The sequence below is a fragment of the Colletes latitarsis genome, chromosome 11 (genome assembly GCF_051014445.1).
Source record: "Colletes latitarsis isolate SP2378_abdomen chromosome 11, iyColLati1, whole genome shotgun sequence".
In the NCBI taxonomy this organism is placed as follows: domain Eukaryota; kingdom Metazoa; phylum Arthropoda; class Insecta; order Hymenoptera; family Colletidae; genus Colletes; species Colletes latitarsis.
In genome coordinates this window covers 28572104-28599781 of record NC_135144.1, presented here as the reverse complement: position 1 = coordinate 28599781, position 27678 = coordinate 28572104, and the positions used below count along the sequence as shown (strand labels likewise).

Below are 27678 nucleotides of genomic sequence, written 5' to 3'. Positions count from 1 at the left end.
CGAAAAAAGAAAAAAACGCGTTCCGTTCTCGTTCCTGGTGTTCTCATGAGAAGCATCACGGTAGGTCGACGCGCTCTCTCGCCCGCGAAGGGCTGAAAAAGCAAAAGAAACAGAAGGCTCGCTAATGTTTACCTTTTTTGTGCCAACCGAAACCGGACTCCGCTGATACTTGTCGACGATGTCCAGTAGACAATCGTCGCACTTGCAGTAAAGATTCCCGCTGGACGCTGAATCGCTCGATAGAAACGAGTTGTATGTACTCCCGCTGGTTTGGCTGTCCATCGAATCTGTCCTCCTCAGAAGGAGATTTTTCGCTGCCTTTGCCCCGTCTTCGTGCTTTAGACTCTGTTTCTCGATTTTTGCGAGCAATAGCTGTTCCATTAGGTTCAATGTCGGCGGCGTCGACAGCATCGCCGGTGACGCGGTCTCCGCGTACCGCGTGTTTTCACCTTTGTTCTCCCGTTCCATTCTGTCCCGCGCGATTCTAACGGTTCAGTTAGGTTAGGTTCGACAGCGTTTTAACGTTTTGATCGCCCGTTATACGCGACTACGAGCGTCTCGACGACTTCCCGCGGTTCGCTCGATCGCCTTGCAATTCGAATTTCTTTAGTTTTCGATCTACAATTGTACAATTGTACAATTAGTCGCGACATTATCGTCGCAATTTAATAGAAATACGTGAAATAAAATGACAATAAAAGGGGCTGTAATATTCGTAATATTGGATCCCTGACACATCGACTCCTATCGCGGTCGCTGGTGACCGGCATTTCAGATTAACAAAAACACAGACTCGGGCTGTGAATGAGTTAATTCAAAGATTACAGATTGCGAGCCCGAAGTTATCAACGATCGTAGATAAATTTGGAAGTGCAGCAAATATAAATCGATCGTCTCGTACGTTTTCACAGTTGCACAGCACGTGGTAATCGTACCAGAACTAATAACGTTCTAACCTTCGATCGTGTCTCTCGATAATGGCGTACCATTCGCATAATCGCACAATGTATTTAACCGCACTCTGACATTTCATTGATTGAAAAAAACTTCTATCGAAGCTTTCTTATGTTTCCGTATGCTAAGCTAATGTAAATTGTATCATCATGGCGGCCATCTTTATTAAGCGGCACTAGTGACCCCTCCATTTATAATTCGTAAGGAATCGTTTCAGTTTACTTTTACATAACTTAAGGAAAAATGAAGTATCACAGTCTATTTATTACCCTTTTATTTTACGTATTTAAATCGTAGAGTGCAAATCATAGACACTCTTTTCTTAACATGGAACTTTTAAATTTGTTCTTGGTAATCTAAAGCAATTCGTTATCGCAAACTTAAATCCTGATTATCTGTAGTTACACAGAGAATCGTTTGCAATGCAAATAACCGTGAACCTGCACTCGGAGCTGGGTAAAATTTACAGAGAAAATATTTTAAATAACCGTAAATAAATTTAAAAAATAACGAATGCTATTTTATCTTCAAAAATACACGTGCGGTCTAAAATAAAATATTTATCTACTATTTATCGATTAAAATAGTATTTTACTCAGCTCTGTCTATACTGTTATCGCAAGTTAGTTTCGTTCAATGGTAAACCAACATATTGAATGGTCACTGCGATCAATGGTATCGCATATCAGCTGTTCACTCGATTCGTCGATCGTTCATCGTTGCTCCTCGAGGCACTAACATCGTACTGTTCACTCAACACCCGCACGCACTAATTCAACGTCGACGATCATTGCAAAAAAATGGCCGTGACATTCCGTGAACCGCGGAGGATCAATTTCAGCGGACTTGTAAGCCCTGGTGTATTTAACGAACCGGCAATTTGCTCGATGATCTCAATTCAGAACTTCATGTAAAAGCAAAGTCCTGACGCAATGGTAAAGTCAAACTGTACTGTAAAGTTAATGTTTCTCAACCTTTTCTGGCCGTGCCCCATCCTATGTTTCATTTATTACTGTGACCTCCGCTTCTCGTAAATGCTACCCAAGGTTAGGTTAATAACAGCATATAGCTGCACCTCGACTTTATACTCAAAATGCATTTATTTTTATAGTTCCCTCTTATCACACAATGTCATGTTCTTAATGCGTAGAAATGCATTATTATTATTGGCGAAAATAATGGAATATTAATAGGGAGAGGTCGCAAATGTGGGGTTAGATTTTGCGATTTTGTCCAAACATTTTTTTGGCGATTCTGAAGATATTTAACATTTAATTTCTGGATTTCTATATACACGTGAAAAAGATTAATGGTAGGCGATTCATACCCCCAAGGTTCTGGGTTCGAATCTAAGTGTCGGTAGCACAGTTTTCTTCTACTGACCCGAATTGAGAGCTTCCTGCTAACTAGTCAGCGCGTAGCACTGGACGATCTATCGCGCATACAGTGGACGAAATTTCTATAAGAACACCACGATTTACTATCAAAAGTTCATTTATTCTATAAATACATATACAGGGTGTTCGGCCACCCTTGGGAAAAATTTTAATGAGAGATTCTAGAGGCCAAAATAAGACGAAAATCAAGAATATCAATTTCTTGACTGAGGCTTCGTTAAAAAGTTATTAACAATTAAATTGAAAAGTTTCAAATCGCTCAGGAAAAATTATTTTTGATTGCAGTGGTCAATTACAATCATTTTTTATCATTAGACATACCCTCGAAATTCTACCCACTTTCGAGAAAAAAATTCGAATAGGTGGACAAATTTTTCGACGAAAAATAAAAATTTCAAATCGTTCTGAAAAAATTATTTTCGGTTGTGGGGGTCGATTACAATTATTTCTGGTCAGTACACATACCCTCAAAATCCTACGCATTTTCGAGAAAAAAAATCGGCTAGGTGGTGAAATTTTTCGGCGAAAAAAAAATTTGTCAAATCGTTCTAGAAAAATTATTTTCGGTTGTGAGGGTCAATTACAATCATTTTTGGTCATTACACATACCCTCGAAATCCTACCCACTTTCTAGAAAAAAATTCGAATAGGTGGAGAAATTTTTCGACAAAATTAAAAAATTTCAAATCGTTCTGAAAAAATTATTTTCGGTTGTGGGGGTCGATTACAATTATTTCTGGTCATTACACATACCCTCAAAATCCTACGCATTTTCGAGAAAAAAAATCGGCTAGGTGGTGAAATTTTTCGGCGAAAAAAGAATTTGTCAAATCGTTCTGGAAAAATTATTTTCGGTTGTGAGGGTAAATTACAATCATTTTTGGTCATTACACATACCCTCGAAATCCTACCCACTTTCTAGAAAAAAATTCGAATAGGTGGACAAATTTTTCGACAAAATTAAAAAAATTCAAATCGTTCTGAAAAAATTATTTTCGGTTGTGGGGGTCGATTACAATTATTTCTGGTCATTACACATACCCTCAAAATCCTACGCATTTTCGAGAAAAAAAATCGGCTAGGTGGTGAAATTTTTCGGCGAAAAAAAAATTTGTCAAATCGTTCTGGAAAAATTATTTTCGGTTGTGAGGGTCAATTACAATCATTTTTGGTGAATACACATACCTTCGAAATCCTACCCACTTTCTAGAAAAAAATTCGAATAGGTGGAGAAATTTTTCGACAAAATTAAAAAATTTCAAATCGTTCTGAAAAAATTATTTTCGGTTGTGGGGGTCGATTACAATTATTTCTGGTCATTACACATACCCTCAAAATCCTACGCATTTTCGAGAAAAAAAATCGGCTAGGTGGTGAAATTTTTCGGCGAAAAAAAAATTTGTCAAATCGTTCTAGAAAAATTATTTTCGGTTGTGAGGGTCAATTACAATCATTTTTGGTCATTACACATACCCTCGAAATCCTACCCACTTTCTAGAAAAAAATTCGAATAGGTGGACAAATTTTTCGACAAAATTAAAAAAATTCAAATCGTTCTAGAAAAATTATTTTCGGTTGTGAGGGTCAATTACAATCATTTTTGGTCATTACACATACCCTCGAAATCCTACCCACTTTCTAGAAAAAAATTCGAATAGGTGGACAAATTTTTCGACAAAATTAAAAAAATTCAAATCGTTCTAGAAAAATTATTTTCGGTTGTGAGGGTCAATTACAATCATTTTTGGTCATTACACATACCCTCGAAATCCTACCCACTTTCTAGAAAAAAATTCGAATAGGTGGACAAATTTTTCGACAAAATTAAAAAAATTCAAATCGTTCTGAAAAAATTATTTTCGGTTGCGGGGGTCAATTACAATCATTTTTGGTGAATAGACATACCCTCGAATTCCTACGCAGTTTCGAGAAAAAAAATCAGTAAGGGTGGAACTTTAAACGTTAATAACTTTTTAACGAAGCCTCCATCAACAAATTGGTATTCTTGATTTTCGTCCTATTTTGGCCTCTACTTTTTAATATCTGATTAGAGAAGATTTAATAATGTTATTTTGTGTTCATTTATTTTTATAAAAGTAAGTCTGCAAAATGTCATTGAGATCGATAAAAATCAGATGTAACAGTCTCCTTGTCAGACCAACTTCGTTTAGGTGATTTTATACAAATTCAGGGTTACGTTGATGGGAGCATAGAATGTAAGTGGCTATTAATGTTCTGTTGCGTGATTTGAAACGATGCAACGAATAGATTTCTCCCAGACAAATCTGCTGTTTTAATCTTATATGCTGGTCGCCGGTGCAAGAAACAAAAGGTGCTGGATTACGTACTCTTCGTATCCTCGTCTTGCATAATGAACCAGTATTCCATCCGCTGATTGACGTAATATATTTGTCTACTACGACGCTGCAAATAGCGTAACTTGTGACTACCTTCGTTTTCAGCGAGACCACAACGATAATACAATATTTTTCAGTCTATGACCTTTTGCTTTCTTTCAGGCTCCTTTCGAAGATACTGGCAAGATAACATATCGAAGTGTCAACCCTTGCATTACCAAGTAACTATTTTACTTAAAAAAAAAAAAAAATCCCCACTATGTTACTACATTGATAATTTTAGTAAAAATAATTAACTCAAACAACGTGAAAAATGTGAAGGTAGACGAGGCAGTCAACACTCGCATTACCAACTATTTTACTCTTAAAAAAAAAATCCCCACTATGTTACTACTTTGATAATTTTGGTTAAAATAATTAACTCAAACAACGTGAAAAAATGGATCTCTTCATACGAAAACATACTGTTCCGTAGAAATTTAAAGAATGCTAAGGTAGACGAGGCAGTCGTCATCGAACGAGACAATAATGCTTGTGAAGAAAAAAAAAAAGACTGTCATATACCGCCATTGCAATAATTGTCAAAGTAGATGTCCGAATTACCTGTAGCTTTCAAATATTCCCGAATTCTTAAGAAAATTATTTACGAAACTCTTTATTTGCGATACATAGTTTTCATCTTAATCTTGCGGTTGGAGGTTAGGTTCGGACGAGACGTTATTCTCGGAACTGTTCGAACCGTTCCCGGGACGGAACGCTCAAATGAGTTTCCAATTACACAGCTGCGCTGGGCTACTTCGGTCGATGGACGCTCAGGCTGAGGAAACATAAACAGCGGTGGGAAACGATTCCATCGCAAGTAACGCAGATTGGTGCAAGAAACGAGGCGGTGCTGTGTAACGAGGGTTAGGTATCGATTTTAACGTTTGCATTCTATTCGAGCCAAAAGGCAAAGGAGAAAAGATAGAATAAAAAGGTTGTTATTGATTAATCCTGTCACGGAATCATAGCTATCGGCGATTCGACCGATTCACGTAATTAATAATACGGCATCGAGATGCGTGATAAATAATTCAGCTCCGTCTATCGATTTGCAATCTTCGGTTCGCGGTAGGCGGTAGACGAGACCCGTAATCTATAAATAACATCGCGAATAAAATTTATTCCCGATTTCTTATCCGTTTTCCGTTCGTTCGAATAAAAATTCAGCCCAACTTGCGCGCGAGAGGCACGAGCACGTTTGCCGGCACTTGCACGATTATTGCGTTTACTTTCCCTCGTTGAAAGGTCAGTCGCGGTTATACGAGCAGGCCGTAGTATCGCCTTTTTCGGGTCACTCCGGAGCCCGGACGTTTCGAAAGCGAAGGCATAGCGGGATTTTCAACGCCGACCGCCTATCGTTAATGATGTTATTTTCAGTCACGCCGCGAAATGTTTTATTCATAACGCGTGAAACGCCCGTCTCTCTCTCTCAGGCTCGATATCGGGACCATCCCGTAAGTAGTACAAATTCTCTGCTTCTAGAAGACGTAATTGCGACAATCTACTCGTCCGTGCATTTTTCCTTCGTTTTTCTACACCGCAGCATAGTTTACTTTTAATTTTACAACCTTCTCGTATCTCGATATCGCGAACTGATAAAGCCCGTCGATGATCGAGTACTTGGAATTTGAGAATCGGCTCGATCGATCAACATTTCGTTTAATACTAGATTTACGGAAGCCGTAAATTTGACGGGTGTCAGATTCCATATTAAAAATTGCAGAACGCGTAAATATTATTTTTTAACAACTTATGTTGAATTTGATTGGTGCAATGGCATGAATATACATATATTCTAATTAAAAGAAAAATCGTATTTTAAGGAAATCGTCAACGTGAAAGGTATCAATAAATATATGTACGATCAATGCACGTAAATCTTGTGTTAAACAATATCAAGTTGGGTTCGAAAAAATTCAAGGATTTTTAAGCGTCCATATTTCTATGTCCTCGAAATAGAAATGTTTATAAAAAGAAAATATTTTAATAGAAACATTGCCTTTTATATGCGTTAGAATATAAGATGCTACAAGTTTTAACGAATATAAATCGAACGTCTTGTGTTTTTAAAAACAAATGTATACAGGGTGTTCGGCCATCCATGGGAAAAATTTTAATGGGGGATTCTAGAGGCCAAAATAAGACGAAAATCAAGAATACCAATTTATTGATGAAGGCTTTGTTAAAAAGTTATTAACAATTAAATTCAAAAATTTCGAAACGTTTTGGAAAAATTATTTTCGGTTGCGGGGGTCAATTACAATCATTTTTGGTCATTACACATACCCTCGAAATCCTACCCACTTTCTAGAAAAAAATTCGAGGTGTGAAATTTTTCGACGGAAAAAAAAAATTTCAAATCGTTTTGGAAAAATTATTTTCGGTTGCGGGGGTCAATTACAATCATTTTTGGTCATTACACATACCCTCGAAATCCTACCCACTTTCGAGAAAAAAATTCGGGAAGGTGGACAAATTTTTCGGTGAAATTGAAAAGCTTTAAATCGTTTTGGAAAAATTATTTTCGGTTGCGGGGGTCCATTACAATCATTTTTGGTCATTACACATACCCTCAAAATCCTACCCACTTTCTAGAAAAAAATTCGAGAAGGTGTGAAATTTTTCGACGGAAAAAAAAAATTTCAAATCGTTTTGGAAAAATTATTTTCGGTTGCGGGGGTCAATTACAATCATTTTTTATAAATAGACATACCCCCGAAATCCAACTCAGTTTCGAGAAAAAAATTCAGTACGATCGGAACTTTAAACGTTAATAACTGTTTAACGAAGCCTTCATCAACAAATTGGTATTTTTGATTTTCGTCTTATTTTGGCCTCTAAAATCCCCCATTAAAATTTTTCCCAGGAGTGGCCGAACACCCTGTATATACAATATGGTAAGGTTTCTCTTAAAAAAAAAAATTTACAACAGCGTATATATTCTTAAATGAAATGTACATGTTCACGGTTCCAACAAAATTTTTTCTGGAACGAGATGTACTTGTTTATTTCGAACCACGGTATCTTAACGTCAAAATGTATAAGATAAATGTTACGATCGTCGAAAGTGCGATTAACGTGTCCACGAAGGGCCATAAACATTTCAGACGTCAGAGGTTTTGCAACGTTTAACGCGTTTTAACCTGGCGCTTGATTTCGTATGTTCATCGTGCCGCGGATGATGGCAAAGTTATAAATAAACGATTTGCGACACTATTGCTCGGAGTTTACTAACAGTCGGGATCACCGAAGAACAGAGAGCACTTTTTCTGAATGAGGACGATGACGCAGCTGATGGACGATGACGAAGAGTTTTTAGAAAAAGACGCAGAGAATCTTGGTGATATGCAATTTTGTTAATTTTACAGCAAAAAGGGGACGCGGCGGATTACCTTGCAGGCAAACGTGTCTCCATCAATATTCGTATCCAGTATTTTGTCCAGCTCGAGATCCGTTCCCGCGAACAAGTCGATTCTCAGCAAGCTCAATGAATGCTGTTTATTGCGAAACGTTTCTCCGCGAAGGTGGCACCCGCCCCTTCGTTCGCGTTTCACGGTCACGGACATAACGTTCGAAACGCGCCCCAAGTGTAACCGTCGCGTGCGTTCGATTCGGGGAACTGTCCGCTCGCGAAAATTCTCGTCTATCCAACGAGGCATATTATCGCGCGGCAATAATTTTCGATAAATTTTCATGCCGAACCGTGGCACCGCACGCGACGATACGATTTCTCGGAAATCGCTGTGCGATTCTTATCTGACGGCAACGGATCGCGATCAGTAATTATTATTTACTCGAGATATTTTGTTCCCCCCGAGATTCGGGAATTTCCGAAATTCCCCTTTCCTCGTATCTTTCAATTCGAGCAAACCATTCCTCTTGGGAAAGTTTCACCTAGTATTTCAACCCTTTGCACTCCACTGGCGCCGCCATTGCGACAAACATACCTAATACATACCATGGCTCGATTCAAGTTTCATTTATGATAACGCAAATTGAGTTTGGGAGATACAGGAATAAAATTTAAATTACAGATATTTATGCATTTCTGCGAGGAGAATATTTTTTATTTTTAGAAGTTACATCGCAAAATTGCGATTGATATTGCTAGTCGTCCATATTAATACTCTCGGAGTGCAAAGGGTTAATAATAATAACGAACGACGGTTGTATAACTTTCTTAAATAACTGGACCGCGTGCGGAGATCTGTAGAGTGGTTGATGAAATTTTTTAGTTTGGGTTAGGTTTATAGCCGGAGCCACCGTCAGAAGGTCGACCAAGCAAAACGAAATTGGACCCCTTTCACGCTTGGCGGCGCTTGCCTGTTCACGGAGGCCAGTATTAAAATCTGACACGTTCAACTTACGCAGTACAACTCGTGCCGTCTCCTTTCATTAATCTATCTCCTTTTAACATAAATAAAATAAGCTCAATTTAAAAATAAAATTCAATCAAATAATCGAGATTGAGAAAAATGGTATTCAAACTTTTGTCAAACATTTTGAATGTGCAGAATGAGTCGTAATTCATGGTACCGATTAGGTCAGATTGATTCTGTGGCTCGAAACAGGAGAAACTCAACCGAGAAAATTGAATATCAGTCGAGTGCACGAGCAGTTAATTAATAACCGAGAAATTAATGAAAGAAACTATTCTTTCGCTACTCGAGTACTCGACTGATATTTAAATTCAACACTCTCGGAACCGAGGTTTCCCGAAGCGTCTTATCTCGAGCCATAGAATCTACTTGACCCAATTTGCGCCACGAATTACGACTCACCCTGCGTAATCCACCATTGCCCGGACCAGCAGTCTCAAATCTAATTTCTACCGCAACTTCGGTCTCCGATCGTCACCGAGAACCCGAAGAATTACCGTGCACGTAAATAACTCTCGATCGTAAACAATCGTCCGTGCAGAAATCGATCCCTCGTTTTCACGTACAGCCAGTGGCCACTGCCGAACGCCTGTTGCGTTCTAATCACTAATGGCGTTCCAGCACACGATGGAAATATCCCCGTGCCCGAAATACGATCCCCCTGGTGGCGTTTATTTAAGTCCTGCGCGTTTCGCGTTTCGCGTTTCGCGTTCCCGCTTCGCCGTCGCTCGGAACAACAAACCGTCGCCGCCGTTTTCACTGGAAGTCTATTTCTTTCCCCGAGACGAGAAACAGTGCTAAACGGTCAACGATTTTCGAACGTGACACGTGCACGGCACACACACGCATACGCACACGCGCACGCCACTTTCGAACGATCCGCTGGACAGTGTTTCGACCGACGCGCGATTCAAACGCTTCTCCCAGTAATTAGAAGCGTTCCAGAGACTGGAACGAGAACGGATCGCCGCTCGACAATTTTCCCGGCCCCGTTGGCGAGAGCCGCTGGACGATTGGTCGAGAAAGAAGCTGGCGAGCTTTGAATCCCGTGAACGAAACCGCGCGGAACGGACTGACAATGACAATGAGCCCACGTCGATGGATATACTATATACATGTGTAAGAGAGCAGCGGGGCTCAGCAGCGAGCGACCGAATCCCATGGAAAGCGGTGCTACGAAGAGATTGGCCCCCGGCTATCCGATTAGAGCACCGCATAGACCAATCCAACGGCACGTGCGTCAAGTGGGTATTTCCAGCATTGTCGATCACGAAAATTGATCTTTTTTTTTATTCCATTTTTTTATAGTTTCGAGTTTGAAATATGGACAATTGTTTTTCTCGAAAACCCCTAGGAGGATCAACTTTAAGACTATCGTTTGAACCTCCAACTTCATAATATTTTTAAAAAATACAGTTTTAATAAAAAAAGACCCACAACCCACGAAATATACGGTTAAAAAGTAAATTGTGAAACTTTCACGAAAACAACAAAGAATCGCAGGACACAATTGAGTCACAACGAATAAAAATACAGGGTGTTCGGCCATACCTGGGAAACATTTTAATGGGAGATTCTAGAGGCCAAAATAAGACGAAAATCAAGAATACCAATTTGTTGATGGAGGCTTTATTAAAAAGTTATTAACGTTTAAAGTTCCACCCTTACTGCATTTTTTTTCTCGAAAATGCGCAAGATTTCGGGGGTATGTCTATTCACCAAAAATGATTGTAATTGACCCCCGCAACCAAAAATAATTTTTCCAAAACGATTTGAAATTCTTTCTTTCCGTCGAAAAATTTTACACCTTCTCGAATTTTTTTTTAAAAAGTGGATAGGATTTCGAGGATATGTGTAATGACCAAAAATGATTGTAATTGACCCCCGCAACCGAAAATAATTTTTCCAAAGCGATTTGAAATTCTTTCTTTCCGTCGAAAAATTTTACACCTTCTCGAATTTTTTTCTAGAAAGTGGATAGGATTTCGGGGGTATGTATAATGACCAAAAACGATTGTAATTGACCCCCGCAACCGAAAATAATTTTTCCAAAACGATTTGAAATTCTTTCTTTCCGTCGAAAAATTTCACATATTCTCGAATTTTTTTCTCGAAAGCGGGTAGGATTTCGAGGGTATGTGTAATGACCAAAAATGATTGTAATTGACCCCCGCAACCGAAAATAATTTTTCCAAAACGATTTGAAATTTTTTTTTTCCGTCGAAAAATTTCACATATTCTCGAATTTTTTTCTCGAAAGTGGGTAGGATTTCGAGGGTATGTGTAATGACCAAAAATAATTGTAATTGACCCCTGCAACCGAAAATAATTTTTCCAAAACGATTTGAAATTTTTTTTTTCCGTCGAAAAATTGCACATATTCTCGAATTTTTTTCTCGAAAGTGGGTAGGATTTCGAGGGTATGTGTAATGACCAAAAATGATTGTAATTGACCCCCGCAACCGAAAATAATTTTTCCAAAACGATTTGAAATTCTTTCTTTCCGTCGAAAAATTTTACACCTTCCCGAATTTTTTTCTCGAAAGTGGGTAGGATTTCGAGGGTATGTGTAATGACCAAAAATGATTGTAATTGACCCCCGCAACCGAAAATAATTTTTCCAAAACGATTTGAAATTCTTTCTTTCCGTCGAAAAATTTTACACCTTCTCGAATTTTTTTCTAGAAAGTGGATAGGATTTCGGGGGTATGTATAATGACCAAAAACGATTGTAATTGACCCCCGCAACCGAAAATAATTTTTCCAGAACGATTTGAAACTTTTCATTTTTGCCCAAAAATGGAGACACCTAGTCGAATTTTTTTCTCAGAATTGCGTAGGAATTCAAGGGTATGTGTAATGACCAAAAATGATTGTAATTGACCCCCGCAACTGAAAATAATTTTTTTAGAATGATTTGAAATTTTTGAATTTTATTGTTAATAACTTTTTAACGGAGCCTCCATCAACAAATTGGTATTCTTGATTTTCGTCTTATTTTGGCCTCTAGAATCCTCCATTAAAATTTTTCCCAGTGGTGGTCGAACATATCTGTATTCAGCACATGGAAATCTTTCGAGTAAAAAAAGAAGTTTAAATTTAGATGGGCTGTTCTTTAGTTTTAACTTTATTTAAAGCCGGCGGACTTCTTTAAATAATGTTGTATATTTTTAACTCCAACGAGTTAAAAATTCAATCCACGATTCAGCCACTAAAGTGTGCGACCCTCTTCAGGTACAATAACAAAATAATTCACTTTCCAACTATTAACGTTGCGCGACCTTGCGGCGAAGTATGACGTAAATCAGGATAAAAACTAAATGGCTTCTGAAGGTTAAACCAAATTATACTCCATTGTTCCCACAGTTTAACGTAACAGACGTCAACAAATTTGAATACAAAATCATAATCGTTAATTTCTGTTGCCAGAATTACTTAGAATTAAAACACTCGAAAACTTGGACAAAACAAAAACTTACATTTTCAGTTTTAATCCATAGCGTATTATTTCAGCAATTAAACAAAAATAAACCTAATTTTCGTTCAAATCTCAGTTTAAAAAGTTACTGATTATGTTTGACGCTTAATCTGTGGCTGTTTTAATAGCTACTTGTGTTTCCAGTAAGTTATGGATGCAGTTAAATGAGTATTAAATTTGATGTAATTAATATAATAGATACAAACCTAAGATGTCTCAAATTTTAACTTTCAGACACCTCTGTCGAATGGTATAATAAAACAATGTTTAATAGCAAAATTTATATCTCCTTAAAGACTTCTAGAGAAACCAAATTATTCCTATACTTTTTAAATATTTCACTTCACAACACTAAAATACCAAAACACTGAAAAAATCGATTTCGTTGATTCTGATGAACCAGGAATCACCTGAATGAAGTGGAGTCTTAGACGTATTTCATTGGAATATTTATATTTTAAAGATCACTGTATTTAATTGGAATTGATAACCCCAGTAATTTTCGTGGAATTTAAAAAATTAGCTCCACTTTTCTACGATCCAGTCTCGATTAAATTTTGTTTGCACATACTAGATCACTGGTTGTCCAACGAGTAAAATCGATCCAAACCGATCGCCGCGACAGTTTCACATATACAAATAGGAAAGCAGTGAAACGATGACGTCAAAGAATTGTGAAATTTACGGTAATATTTATGAACTAAGTTTTTGTCCAAGCGATAATCTAACTACGTCAGAATCGGTGTTTTTTAAAACGCCGGTTTTTCTAACGGAACGATAAGAAAAGACTCTGTGTTGGAAATGTTTGCGCGTTCCACTCTTTTCAAACCTAATTCGGTGAATACTATTTTTATATCTGTAAACAAGTATAGAAATAGATGAATATACAGGGGAAAAATTTCAAAGGGGGATTCTAGAGGCCAAAATAAGACGAAAATCAAGAACACCAATTTGTTGATGGAGGCTTCGTTAAAAAGTTATTAACGTTTAAAGTTCCGACCGTACTGAATTTTTTTCTAGAAAGTGGGTAGGATTTCGAGGGTATGTGTAATGACCAAAAATGATTGTAATTGACCCCCGTAACCGAAAATAATTTTTCCAGAGCAATTTGAAATTTTTTTTTTTTTGTCAGTCACCTAATTAGATTTTCGGTAAGGAATTTTTTTCTCGAAAGTGCGTAGGAATTCGGGGGTATGTGTAATGACCAAGAATGATTGTAATTGACCCCTGCAACCGACAATAATTTTTCCAGAACGATTTGAAATTTTTTTTTTCCGTCGAAAAATTTCACACCTCGAATTTTTTTCTAGAAAGTGGGTAGGATTTTGGGGGTATGTGTAATAACCAAAAATGATTGTAATTGACCCCCGCAACCGAAAATAATTTTTCCAGAGCGATTTGAAATTTTTTTTTTTTGTCAGTCACCTAATTAGATTTTCGGTAAGGAATTTTTTTCTCGAAAGTGCGTAGGAATTCGGGGGTATGTGTAATAACAAAAAATTATTGTAATTGGCTCCCACAACCGAAAATAATTTTTTTAGAACAATTTAAAAAATTTTTTTTTCACCGAAAAATTTCACCACCTACCCGATTTTTTTTCTCGAAAGTGGGTAGGATTTCGGGGTTATGTGTAATGACCAAAAATGATTATAATTGACCCCCCTAACCGAAAATAATTTTTCCAGAACGATTTGAAAGTGTTGAATTTAATTGTTAATAACTTTTTAACAAAGCCTCCATCAACAAATTGGTATTCTTGATTTTCATCTTGTTTTGGCCTCTAGAATCCCCCATGATTTTTCCCATGGGTGGCTGAACACCTTGTATACGGAATTTATTTTTTTTTCTGTAGATCAGACAAATACGAGACATCAAGAAATAGGTTATGTTTTCTCAATGGGGAAACATAAGGATCACGGAAATGTATTACTGATTATTTCTCTTGAACAAAGAGAATTACGATAACGAGGGAGGTTTGATATTTTAAAAATGATGCATAATTGTGAAGCCTCCTTCGACGTTTTGCAAAACTGTTATTCTCGTTCCGACGAGCTCCTCGCAAATAATGCAGAGGACGTAGACACAGTATCTTACGCAGACCGTGGGATCTGTTATGCATGCCTTCCTTTTGTACATATAAACGTACCTCCTTGTTTTTATATAAGTACTTACTTTACATACAGATCAGCGTGTTTACAAACTCGTCGCGCACGTGCATGCTCGCTTTGTGCATTCTTCGCGTGGGTTCAACTAACATCCTCGCTCACCGAACACTCCAAACACGTTCGAATGGAACGCAATAGCGTTCCAAAATAGAATTCGGACATTTTATCTGAAACCTATTAACGCGTTCGCTGCTACGGCGTTTGGGAAGAAATATCCACCACGGACAACGCTTTGTTTTTGCTGAATATTGAACAAAAGACGTGTTTTTTTTATCTGTTAGAAACAAAAAATTATTTTCGGTCGCGGGGGTCAATTGCAATCATTTTTGGTGAATAGACATACCCCCAAAATCCTGCGTGTTTTCAAAAAAAAAATTCAGTACGATCGGAACTTTAAACGTTAATAATTTTTTAACGAAGCCTCCATCAACAAATTGGTATTCTTGATTTTCGTCTTATTTTGGCCTCTAGAATCTCTAGAACACCCTGTATAAGGTTTCAGTTGATGGTGAAATAAAGCATTTGGACTATTTAAAAACGTGCAAACGCTATGGTACTCTGTACACTCTATACGATCGTATCAGAGGTCACGTTTCATTACAAACATGCCGGAACCAAGCAAGGTTGGTTTAATGGAAAAAGTAAAACTGATAAAAATAAAAGCAACGAAATATCGTTCGAGACGAACGGGATCTATAGATAAATTTTAACCATGCGCAGTCACGATTCTCGTCTTCTATGAACGTTACTAAATACCAAGACGAATTCCGTATTCGACAGATATAAACGATTCGTTTGTTCTCAACTGGTGCAGAAGCATTGCGTAAGACGAATTACGCGCGTGTTCACGGAAACAACGATGTGTTGGTGGTGCATCACGCTAAACATAGCCTTTCCTTCGGTGTAACATTGAAATATTTGTACACCTGGAATGGAAGCTCGTCAGAGTACCGGGCATCGAGCCATTTAATAAATTTCCATCGGTTTTATTAATAGTTTTTTTATTTCTTACAATATATTGCTTCCTTTAAAACAGTTTGGGGCAATCCCTAAAGACAATCAAGGAGATACTTGTTTAAAAATGATAAGCTAAACGATAGTAACACTCACCCTGGCAGGTTTCACTTGCTGAAGTTCGATGACGTCGGATTCGTCGCCGCTCAGGCTGGAGATAGACCCGTCCGAGATCTTTCTCGGCGGAATGTCCAAGAACTCGATCTTCCTCGTTTCTTGCAAGCCCGGTGCATTGTTGTCTTCGCCGTACGAGTCCCTGGAATAGTAAGGATTGGTAGCGTCCAAGCAGGAATTCCGTCTGTTGCCAGCGTTGTTAATCTTTCTGAAACAAATCGTCCACCGTTAATCGGGCGCCAGGCGAACTTTCTCGCTGTAGAATTGTTGGAAAAGTTAGATACCTCGTGGCGGCAGCATTCATAGAATCGAGGCACAAGCAAGAAGAGTCCGAATGCCGCCTGCTGCGACAAACTTGCAGGAACTGATTATCCAAAGATTCTCGTATCTCGTCGCAATCCAAACAGGAGCAGCTGCTTGCTTGACTCGGTGTTCCGCTGATTCCGTCATATTTCTCAAGGTCAAGATCATGCCTTTCCAGCTTCTCGTCCGAATAAGAGCAATCCGAATAGTCGCTGACAACCACGCTCGGCGTTCTCCAATATCTGGGCCTTCCCTCGTTATGCTCCGATTCGCTTCCTTCCACCACATTCGAACCGTCCCATCCTGCAAACATTCTTTTATCAATTCACCGTTCGAATAATTTTACGATCTTTACGCAGTTTCTATTTGCATTGCGTTTCATAACTAATACATAGATCGTTGGATTTCCCATGGACGTTATCGATAAATAGTTTCTCGATGGTTACGTCTTTGTACGAAAAACGTTAAAAATTAGGAATCGATGATCGATGCGCTTCTTTGATTTTTTCACAGAAGCTGTGATTTTTTTCTTTCTTCTACATTATACAGGGTGTTCGGCTAACCCTGAGAAAAATTTTACTGGGGGGTTCTAGAGGCCAAAATAAGACGAAAATCAAGAATACCAATTTGTTGATGGAGGCACCGTTAAAAAGTTATTAACAATTAAATTCAACAATTTCAAATCGTTCTGGAAAAATTATTTTCGGTTGCGGGGGTCAATTACAATCATTTTTGGTGAATATACATACCTTCGAAATCCTACCCACTTTTGAGAAAAAAATTCGAATAGGTGAACACATTTTTCGACAAAATTAAAAAACTTCGAATCGTTCTGAAAAAATTATTTTCGGTTGCGGGGGTCAATTACAATCATTTTTGGTGAATAGACATAACCTCGAAATTCTACCCACTTTCTAGAAAAAAATTCGGGAAGGTGTGAAATTTTTCGACGAAATTAAAATATTTTAAATCGTTCTGAAAAAAATATTGTTAGCTATGGGGGTCAATTACAATCATTTTTGGTCATTACACATACCTTCGAAATCCTACCCACTTTTGAGAAAAAAATTCGAATAGGTGAACACATTTTTCGACAAAATTAAAAAACTTCGAATCGTCCTGAAAAAATTATTTTCGGTTGCGGGGGTCAATTGCAATCATTTTTGGTGAATAGACATAACCTCGAAATTCTACCCACTTTCTAGAAAAAAATTCGAGAAGGTGTGAAATTTTTCGACGAAATTAAAATATTTCAAATCGTTCTGAAAAAAATATTGTTAGCTGTGGGGGTCAATTACAATCATTTTTGGTGAATAGACATACCCCCGAAATCTTGTGCATTTTCGAGAAAAAAATTCAGTACGGGCGGAACTTCAAATGTTAATAACTTTTTAACGAAGCTTCAATTAACAAATTGGTATTCTTGATTTTCGTCTTATTTTGGCCTCTAGAATCCTCCATTAAAATTTTTCCCAGCTTCTTGCACAGCTTATTTTAACGGCATGAAACTCGGTCGGTAAGGAAGTTTGTGATTTATTCAGGATTAACGGCCGTATTTAATGCACCAAATTATACGATGGGTTAGGTATATTTATTTGTGCAGCCGCCAAACTGAATACCACTTGTTGAATAAGCAAGAGGACCATTTATTATTTGAATACATATTGCCTTTAAATATATTGATTAAGTTTGACATTAGATCCTAGGGCAAAGGCCACATTTACTGCCAATTATTTAGTACCGTCACTCTAAACTCTTGTACTTAAAATGCCGAATAAACCTCGTAAAGTAATATGGGTGAAAAGTCTAACATAACGTAATGAAACACGTTTTTTTATAGATTATATAAGCATCATAGAAAATAATAGAAATCGTTATACAATGATTTATTAAGTTTTCTTTATTTAATATTTGGATGACAATGACTAGTCTAAGCATTCCATGCATTTTGGAATTACTGCCATGGAATTGCATCCATGTTGTAGCTATGTGCACCTAACCTAACTTTTCATATGTATATTATACGTACGATGTTTCTAATATTATAGTACGACATACATTTGCATTTATAAAAATATGTAACACAAAGCTATCATCGAACTTCTTTAATACATAAACTTAATTTATCTTAACTTAGTTAAGAGGACAATAATTGGGTCTCTTAACCTGAAAGTATTTGGTCAGTTGACAGTAATTGAGGGGTCAGTAATTCCATGAAACACAATTTTAGATTAAATGTATTTAATAACAACAAATAATTTTTAATAATTCAGTAGCTATACCAGCACTTGAAGCTTCACCAAATGTGACAAAATGTATTATTGTTCACTGATCTTGTGGTGACAATACCTTTAAAGTTTTCTTCCAATCTTTAATACTACATTTTTACAATACTTCTTTCTTCTTCTTTGCAACAAACTAAATAGAAGTGTAGACAAACAAAACTGCTAGATGAAAATGTGTCCCTAGAACATTAAATGTAACATTCCTTTTACGTGCCAAGGCAAAGATGAGTCCATTATTTTTCTTTGTAAAAATACCTTACATAAGCTGAAACTGACATACATATCTACAAAACTTACTTTTCGTACAATGTATTATTTGCAGCAATAAATAATGATTTACTAAAAAGTTCCTGATATTGATTCAGGTAAGGTTTTTACAGTCCAACACAAATGTGCATAAAACCATGGTAGAAATACTGTTAGATAAGCAAAAATAATCAAAAATTTACTCTTTATTAGCAGGAATCGTGATTTAGCCCAAAAAATTCGCGTAGAAGGTCTGAATTAATAGCATTAATTCCGACAACCGAGCTGGTAAAAAAAATCAGGCGAAACGTTACTCCCCCGAAATGAGGATTAACCCCTTGACATACAAATAACGAGTTTGACTCGACACGAGTTCTCTGTGCCACGTTTCACGATAATGAGGTCTCGTCAAGTAGTCTACGCTCTGTTCATCGAGAACTGGCAGAAAATCTAAACAAATGCCCAAAATATGAAGCAGATCAGACGAACAAAAACGGATGCTGCCTCTTCTCATCGAACGAAGTACGACGTGTTAAAATTAACAAGCTTCCACGTTCTATGCTTATTTTGCGAGCATCGCGCGTACGAACAAATTTCAATTCAAAGAAAAATTGCAATCGAATCGTACGTCAGGGGATTCAACCGAGAAAACAAAACGAACGATGATGTCACTGGCACAGAGCCACGCGTGGTTCGGGGAAACGTGTTTTAACGGACTCCCCCCACCACTCGGGCAAAAGCAACCGGTGTGACGATAATCCCATCCCCCTCACCTTTTATTTGATCCTCATCGCTGAGGACCGCGCTGTCGGAGCTACAGCATCTAGTGACCCTTAACTTGTGCCGTTTGAGCTGGTGCGTGGTGATCATCAGCGACGCGTCCTCGTCGCTGGCCGCCGCGGAATCGAGGCTCCAGCAACGGGCCACGGAGCCCCTCCTTCGTTCGGGATCCACTTCGATGCCCTCGTCGCTCTGCGGGCTCTTGCTCAGGGAACGCACCACCGGCATCCCGATCGTGTCGAACTCGTCGTAGGTCTCGTTCGCCTCGATCGGATCCACGACGGTCTCCTCCTCGGCGTTCTGTTGCTTCTTCGACCTCATCGCGGACCCGCCGCTCTCGTTGCCGGCGTTTCTCTCACCGAACAGACGCTCGAGGCCGCGCACCAGCTCACATACCGACGAACCGCCGTCGCTCTCGGCGATGTACTGATTCTCCACGATACCGACGCGCCGTTTACGCGAGATCTGCGCGCTCGAAGACGGCCCGTCGACGTTCTGCGTCCGCGACGATTCCGCGACGGCGGTCGTTTTCGGCCGTCGCTCGGTGTCCGCGCGTCGTCGTAGTAACAGCTGTTTCGACTGCCTCCGTCTCAGGATCGCGGAACGGTTCCCGTCACCTCGCCTGCGTTTTCGAGAGGATTCGCATCGTCCTCTCAACACTAGGTCGCGAGACGTTCGATTTGAAATACGGGAGACGCATCGCGCACCGTGCCTGAACCAATCGCGACCGCGCCGTCGATGGTGGTAGTAAACGCCGCCATGTTGAATACCGTGGACCACGCGGGAACTAGATGGGAAACGCAGCAAGATCGTCTGACCCGATTTTAGCGATCGTGCACGACTCGTTTCGAAAGGTGTTCCATCGCGATCGTCGACAGTGTCGTTGTTTTCTCTGTTTTTCGCCTCGTTTGAGAGACATTCGTTTCGATATTGACCGTACAGAACCTCGTCGAAACTCGGCGTCAAGTTGGACGTTCTGCTAATATTCATAGCGAAGTTCACCCTCTTTTTGATCGGACTTTTCTCGGGATTGGTTTTCACGTTCTTCCATGACCGATTCGGGACAGCAGTGTCGCTCGACGGGGATGCTCGACTGAAACGAGAAAGGAAACGTGACTCGGAATCGAGACTCGAATAAATCTTTACGTGGCACGAGCACGATTCTTCAAACTTTACGATAACCTTTCGATCGAGGCTTTGAAAACTGTTATAATATGGGATTAGGTTCTTGAAACAGTTTTGAGGAACTTTCATTATGATAAAGCTTAACTTCGCGGGAACCAAAATGATTTTCAAGAGCAAGTCATTTTTATCCCTCTGATGGTAGAAGTAGGCTACGCGTAAGTCGGTGATTTTGTCACCGTTTCTTTATGAATAAATTTCGAATTGAAATGAAGGTTATTCTTAAAAAGCATATCTCGAGTATGAATGGTAAAGCGATGCTATAATTAACGCCGCGCCGTACGTATAACTGTCTCTATCAAAACATTGACAGTTGGCTAACAAGGAAAAAGGTTTTCGTTCTTATTTAACATAATTTGTACCGTTATGTACGTCAACGCAGCGTTGAAAAAAAGTAGCTATTTAAAGATAAACTGTCTTTATAGCAATGTATATCAAACGACATGAATTTTTCTAATACCAGTGTCGTCATTACGAGCTCTTATCTAATCCATTATACCGTGTCGTTGTTCCCCATACGAAACGGTTGTTATGATTCTATTTTCATCTTTTCTCTCCGCTTTGAAGTAATTGAACGCAGGTACGATATAACGGCAATGAATACAGACATTCGATATCGTGTCGCTTATTGTTTGAATACAGGGTGTTCGGCCATCCCTGGGAAAAATTTTAATACTGGATTCTCGAGGCCAAAATAAGACGAAAATCAAGAATGCCAATATGTTGATGGAGGCTTCGTTAAAAAGTTATTAACGTTTCAAGTTCCGCCCGTACTGAATTTTTTTCTCGAAAATGCGCAGGATTTCGGGGTTACGTCTATTCACCAAAAATTATTGTAATTGAACCCCACAGCTAACAATATTTTTTTCAGAACGATTTGAAATATTTTAATCTCGTCGAAAAATTTCGCACCTTCTCGAATTTTTTTCTAGAAAGTGGGTAGGATTTCGGGGGTATGTCTACTCACCAAAAATTATTGTAATTGACCTCCGCAACCGAAAATAATTTTTTCAGAACGATTTAAAATTTTCTTTTTTTCGTTGAAAAATTTAGGTACCTAATTAGATTTTCGGTAAGGAATTTTTTTCTCGAAAGAGCGTAGGATTTCGGGGTTATGTGTAATGACAAAAAATGATTGTAATTGACCCCCGCAACCGAAAATAATTTTTCTAGAACGATTTGAAAAAATTTTTTTTCGCCGAAAAATTTCAGCACCTTTCCGATTTTTTTTCTCAAAAGTGGATAAGATTTCGGAGGTATGTGTAATGACCAAAAATAATTGTAATTAACCCCCGCAACCGAAAATAATTTTTCCAGAACGATTTAAAATTTTTTTTTTTTCGTTGAAAAATTTAGGTACCTAATTAGATTTTCGGTAAGGAATTTTTTTCTCGAAAGAGCGTAGGATTTCGGGGTTATGTGCAATGACAAAAAATGATTGTAATTGACCCCCGCAACCGAAAATAATTTTTTTAGAACGATTTAAAATTTTCTTTTTTTCGTTGAAAAATTTAGGTACCTAATTAGATTTTCGGTAAGGAATTTTTTTCTCGAAAGAGCGTAGGATTTCGGGGTTATGTGTAATGACAAAAAATGATTGTAATTGACCCCCGCAACCGAAAATAATTTTTCTAGAACGATTTGAAAAAATTTTTTTTCGCCGAAAAATTTCAGCACCTTTCCGATTTTTTTTCTCAAAAGTGGATAAGATTTCGGAGGTATGTGTAATGACCAAAAATAATTGTAATTAACCCCCGCAACCGAAAATAATTTTTCCAGAACGATTTAAAATTTTTTTTTTTTCGTTGAAAAATTTAGGTACCTAATTAGATTTTCGGTAAGGAATTTTTTTCTCGAAAGAGCGTAGGATTTCGGGGTTATGTGCAATGACAAAAAATGATTGTAATTGACCCCCGCAACCGAAAATAATTTTTTTAGAACGATTTAAAATTTTCTTTTTTTCGTTGAAAAATTTAGGTACCTAATTAGATTTTCGGTAAGGAATTTTTTTCTCGAAAGAGCGTAGGATTTCGGGGTTATGTGTAATGACAAAAAATGATTGTAATTGACCCCCGCAACCGAAAATAATTTTTTTAGAACGATTTAAAATTTTCTTTTTTTCGTTGAAAAATGTAGGTACCTAATTAGATTTTCGATAAGGAATTTTGTTCTCGAAAGAGCGTAGGATTTCGGGGTTATGTGTAATGACAAAAAATGATTGTAATTGACCCCCGCAACCGAAAATAATTTTTTTAGAACGATTTGAAAAATTTTTTTTTCGCCGAAAAATTTCAGCACCTTTCCGATTTTTTTTCTCGAAAGTGGATAGGATTTCGGAGGTATGTGTAATGACCAAAAATAATTGTAATTGACCCCCGCAACCGAAAATAATTTTTTCAGAACGATTTAAAATTTTCTTTTTTTCGTTGAAAAATTTAGGTACCTAATTAGATTTTCGATAAGGAATTTTTTTCTCGAAAGAGCATAGGATTTCGGGGTTATGTGTAATGACAAAAAATGATTATAATTGACCCCCGCAACCGAAAATAATTTTTTTTTCGCCGAAAAATTTCAGCACCTTTCCGATTTTTTTTCTCGAAAGTGGATAGGATTTCGGAGGTATGTGTAATGACCAAAAATAATTGTAATTGACCCCCGCAACCGAAAATAATTTTTCCAGAACGATTTCAAACTTTTGAATTTAATTGTTAATAACTATTTAACGAAGCCTCCATCAACAAATTGGCATTCTTGATTTTCGTTTTATTTTGGCCTCTAGAATTCCCCATTAAAATTTTTCCCAGGGGTGGCCGAACACCCTGTATAATGTTGTAGTTTGTGTTTTAGAAAAATTAGAGCCAATATTTTAATTCAATTATCATTTTCGTAATTAGAGTCGTAATAAGGACTACGACTGATTGCTTGGATGAAAAATGCATTGTTGACCAGTGTTACTTATCGCGAAGTGTATAAAGTTTGCTGAAAACGACGAAAGTTAAGGACCGAGTATCCGGGTCGAAGAAATGCGGAGGGAGAAATGTATGGGAGGTATGCCAGGGTTGCTTCTTGCTCCTTCAATTGACGTCATAAGTGCGTCATAGGAGGCAAAGAAACAAGAAAGTGGGATTGAATGATCGCGCGCGTCTGTGCGCCGACCGCGTACGCACCGCTGGCTCTCGTGTATCGTTGCTTCTTTCTCTTTCTCGACAAGCGGTCCATTATCTCGTCAGTTCAAGTGCCCCTTGGCCACTTGAGCCTATCTGTGCTGCAACCGTTTGTTCGTTCGGCTGTTTCATTGTACGAAATAACCCTGTACCGTAACGAGCGGAATTACGAATTTTTTTTTTCTCTCTCTTTTTATATCGCCCACACCAGAGTCGGGGCAAATTTTATTTTCACTCGTAAACCAGCTATTGCCTGCGGCTTCCCTCTCCTGGGTGTCGTTTTACAAACTCCGTTGATAGATTACGACTTACGAACGTATTTACAAACGAAACGTAAACGGAAGTTTACGAATTGATCCGAATACGTTATTCCTCGTTCGCGAATAAAATTTGCCCCACGCATTGTTTTCCATCGACGAAAAGAGAATGTTACTTTTCGTAAATTTGATATTATTTTTTCGAACACCGTACAGAATGTGTTCGAATACTTGGGCGAGCCGCTGTATTTCGACGCACCATGGAGAAAACTTACGCGTAACCTAGAATGATCTCGCGGCATTTCTACTCGAGAAATTAAGAGATACGCAGGAAGGCTTAGACACGGCTAGTCGGGCTCATATTCGTGTCGAAATCAGGTCAATGTCGGTCCAAGCAAGGCTAGCGATTCGTGTACCAGATAAGCAACAACAAATCGTACGAATACGTTAAACTCCAGGTGGACGGTGCCCCGTGAAAATATCGAAGGAAACTTTTCTCGCGTTCCCGTCGTGTTACCTTGGCAACGAAATCCACGTTGTCCAATAAAAGCCACGAAGCGTCTGAATGTTTGTCGCGGGTAAGAACGAAAGAAAAAAATGATTTATAGTCGCGGCGACGAAAGGCTGAAAACGTATTATGAAACTATTCGATGCCCGTGCACTAGCATGGAAGTGGTACGGAATAACGTATTACCGTCGACGTGCACGGAATTAACTAAGATACGTTTTATTCTAGAATTTCGATTTCACGTTACATTTCTTACCTTTCCATCTCGATGTCGTGTTCTGCATTTCATCCTTGACTCCGATTAGAGACGATTACGACGTAAACGGTTCGAAGGATAAACGAAAATTTGTAAAAAAAAAAAAGAAAATAGAATAAGGAAACATTCGTGGTCAACGTATAACTTCATTTACAACTCGAGATAATCTGTATCGTGCAATTGGAATCCGAGCAATTCGACCGGACGTCCTCGGCGTTCATTATTGCTCGCTATCGCCACGGCTGTTAATTTTTAATCGTGGTAACTGAAAGAATCAATGTATGCGATGATTGTACGTCAATCGTAGCTGATGGCTGACTGAACTCGAGATTTGAACTTGACCACTCCACGGTGACTACCTATACATGTGTTCCTGTATAAAAGGAGGGGGATCGATTGCATTTAAATCGGCTCTCTCAGAATGGAAGGTTCCCACCTACGATTGACGTAAAACTTGTAAATATGATATCACCTGTATCTCTGGATTTTCTATTATCTAATAATCGCGCTGATTCTTTTCTTCTACGTGGGAAGGTCATGGTTTCAACGCGAACGATCGCTAATTACCTTATCGACTTTCGTAAAAGATATGTATTTAAGAATTTCAAGAGCCTTTATTTAAGGCGTAATATTTCTTTTCTTGTAAAATGTAACATTAAATTTCGTTATTTATTACAGCATACTTTTATATGTACATACAATTCTTATAGCATAACGTTCTTCGTACAACGCCTATAAAAATATTTCTTTTTCGGTCGTTTCGTTAGATCACTTCGTAGAAGCTGATGTCAGAATGTTCATCAGGATTTACGATCAGAGATCCAAATACTTCAGGTTCGCCTGTAATTTTTTCTGACGCGTACGGTTTTACCCACTTCGTTATGGGTATTCCTGTCTGTAGATTCTCTAAAGTTGTTTCAATAGATGGTCTGGTAACTAGAATTGTTTTTCTTTGGATGTTAGCTTTCAAAAATCTCCAGATTTCTGCGTGTACGGATTCTGACACATAAAATTCGAACGGATTATTCATGATAATTATATTGCTACTTTGTACAATCTTTGAACAGTCTTCGATTCTCTTGTTCACGATATTAATACGATCGTCCATCTTATATTTTTGTATCATATCGCATTGTAACGTACAAAGTTCTTTATTCATTTCAACTCCGATGATGTTTGAAGCAGACGTAAATATATATGCCTAAAAATCATCGTACAGATGTTTCGGTCAAATTCAACGTTCGAAGAGATACAAAATATTATTTTACCCCGTATAACACAGCACCCAACCTAGATCCTACGTCGAGTAAAGTTTTTCCTTCCAGTGGTGGTAAAACACTGTGAAATATGTACAGCATAGCGGACACTGACATGGAATGGGATATGATATCTAGAACAAAGTTTTCTTTGATTTTGATTCAATTGTTCGTAAAATCAACGCGAATATTATCAATAATCTCTTACTATATTCGTTTACATCAGTGGACCCACAATTGGCGCAATATAAGTTGTTTAATTTTCCTTCTTCTATCAGTTCGTCGACTTCCTTGTTATCATAAAGAAATGCATCAACATGCTTCGTCGACGTTGCGTCACAATTTGAATTCTGTAAAGTTATCACGATTAATGACATCTTTCCATTACCAAGTTTACAACGTTTATTAACACTAGATTTACGGGCATTGATCGCACGTATATTTATCGATACTTTTCATATCGACGGTTACCTTAAAATACGATTTTTCTTTTAATTAGAATACGTATTCACACCATTGCATCGAACAAATTCAACATAAGTTGTTAATAAATAATATTTACGCGTTCTGCAATTTTAAATATGGAATCTGACATCCGTAAATCTAGTGTTAACCCCTTAACGTTCATGCTCGAATCTGACTGCTTTGAAAAACGATATTTCTTTAATCTAATGGTTTAAGAGATAATAATATTTGTTTTCTTTCAAATTATACGTTGGATAAAACATTGTAAGTAACAGAAACAGCATTTTTAGAACCAAATCAAATAAAGAAAACTGATCATTCTTGGTTAAACGGACCTCTCCAACATTTGGCGGAGTAATGAATTCCGACGAAAGAATACCATCAAATGGGATTCTGCTTCTAATATCAGTAGCAATTCTTTTTATATTCCCTAATAGTTCTTCTTGCAAGTTGGTATCGTCACGGCAATTATCTATAAAATAACCATTGCAGATTAGTTTTTACTTTAATCTTTACTGCACGAAATTGAACATCGTACCTATCAAATTTCTCGAGACATATTCAATTTTTGCTTCCTGGGGATTCCAATTATCGGCGATAAATGATAGAAAAATTTGTTGATCCATCGGATTCAAAGACCGCATGGTGTCCGTGAATGCTCTTATAGCATTCTTGACGGACATCGTACCGATTCCATCGACAACGTTCATTCTCTATATTATTCACTGTCTACACGTTTATTTACGAGGTTGTCACGTTTAATCAGTTTCATATTTGAATTTTAGATAATCGAAGCGTTAGGTGGCACATCCATCATAACTCGAGGTCTTCATACATGCCGAAGAAGCAGCGTCAGTAAAGTGTTTTGATCAAGCGAAAAGTGGCGCCATTCGGGCCCCCGGAGTTTGTTGTTTCTGTAGATCATTTCAAAGTTTCTGGAAAATCAATAAAGTATGCGTAGATAATAATTAAGAAACTTTCTCCTTTCAATTAAGAAATTACAGAAAGGGATTGTATGTCAAAAGCTGTTCGTTTACATTGTCGGTTGCACATGTGATCTGAAGTGGGAAAGTGCA

The 27678-nt window shown here is 38.0% G+C and overlaps 2 protein-coding genes across 9 annotated transcripts in view; both read right to left on the bottom strand.

The window, feature by feature from the left end:
• Positions 1 to 25323, bottom strand: part of Ip3k2 (Inositol 1,4,5-triphosphate kinase 2) — a 42007-nt gene extending 16684 nt beyond the window's left edge. For 4 of the 8 annotated variants that reach the window (XR_013080791.1, XR_013080792.1, XM_076779018.1 and 1 more), the window contains exons 1-4: positions 24882 to 25323; positions 19508 to 20607; positions 16185 to 16506; positions 15883 to 16108 (exon numbers count right to left, since the gene is read on the bottom strand). Coding sequence is in view for 4 of the 8 variants with exons in the window: in XM_076779018.1 (XP_076635133.1) it covers positions 15883 to 16108; positions 16185 to 16506; positions 19508 to 20607; positions 24882 to 24889 (1656 nt within the window). In the remaining 4 variants the exon portion in view is untranslated. Of the gene's footprint in view, positions 1 to 132; positions 619 to 1603; positions 2187 to 15882; positions 16109 to 16184; positions 16507 to 19507; positions 20608 to 24881 lie in introns of those variants that run through there. The other 4 variants (XR_013080793.1, XR_013080794.1, XM_076779015.1 and 1 more) reach the window with 3 other exon arrangements.
• A 126-nt stretch (positions 25324 to 25449) lies between these two features.
• Positions 25450 to 27614, bottom strand: LOC143347867 (uncharacterized). The gene is made up of 5 exons (XM_076777458.1): positions 27141 to 27614; positions 26938 to 27074; positions 26346 to 26487; positions 26150 to 26271; positions 25450 to 26082 (listed from the first exon to the last, which is right to left on the bottom strand). Exons 1-5 carry the CDS (start codon positions 27310 to 27312, stop codon positions 25645 to 25647), a joined length of 1011 nt encoding a protein of 336 aa, XP_076633573.1. The 5' UTR covers positions 27313 to 27614; the 3' UTR covers positions 25450 to 25644.
• Positions 27615 to 27678: the final 64 nt, after the last annotated feature.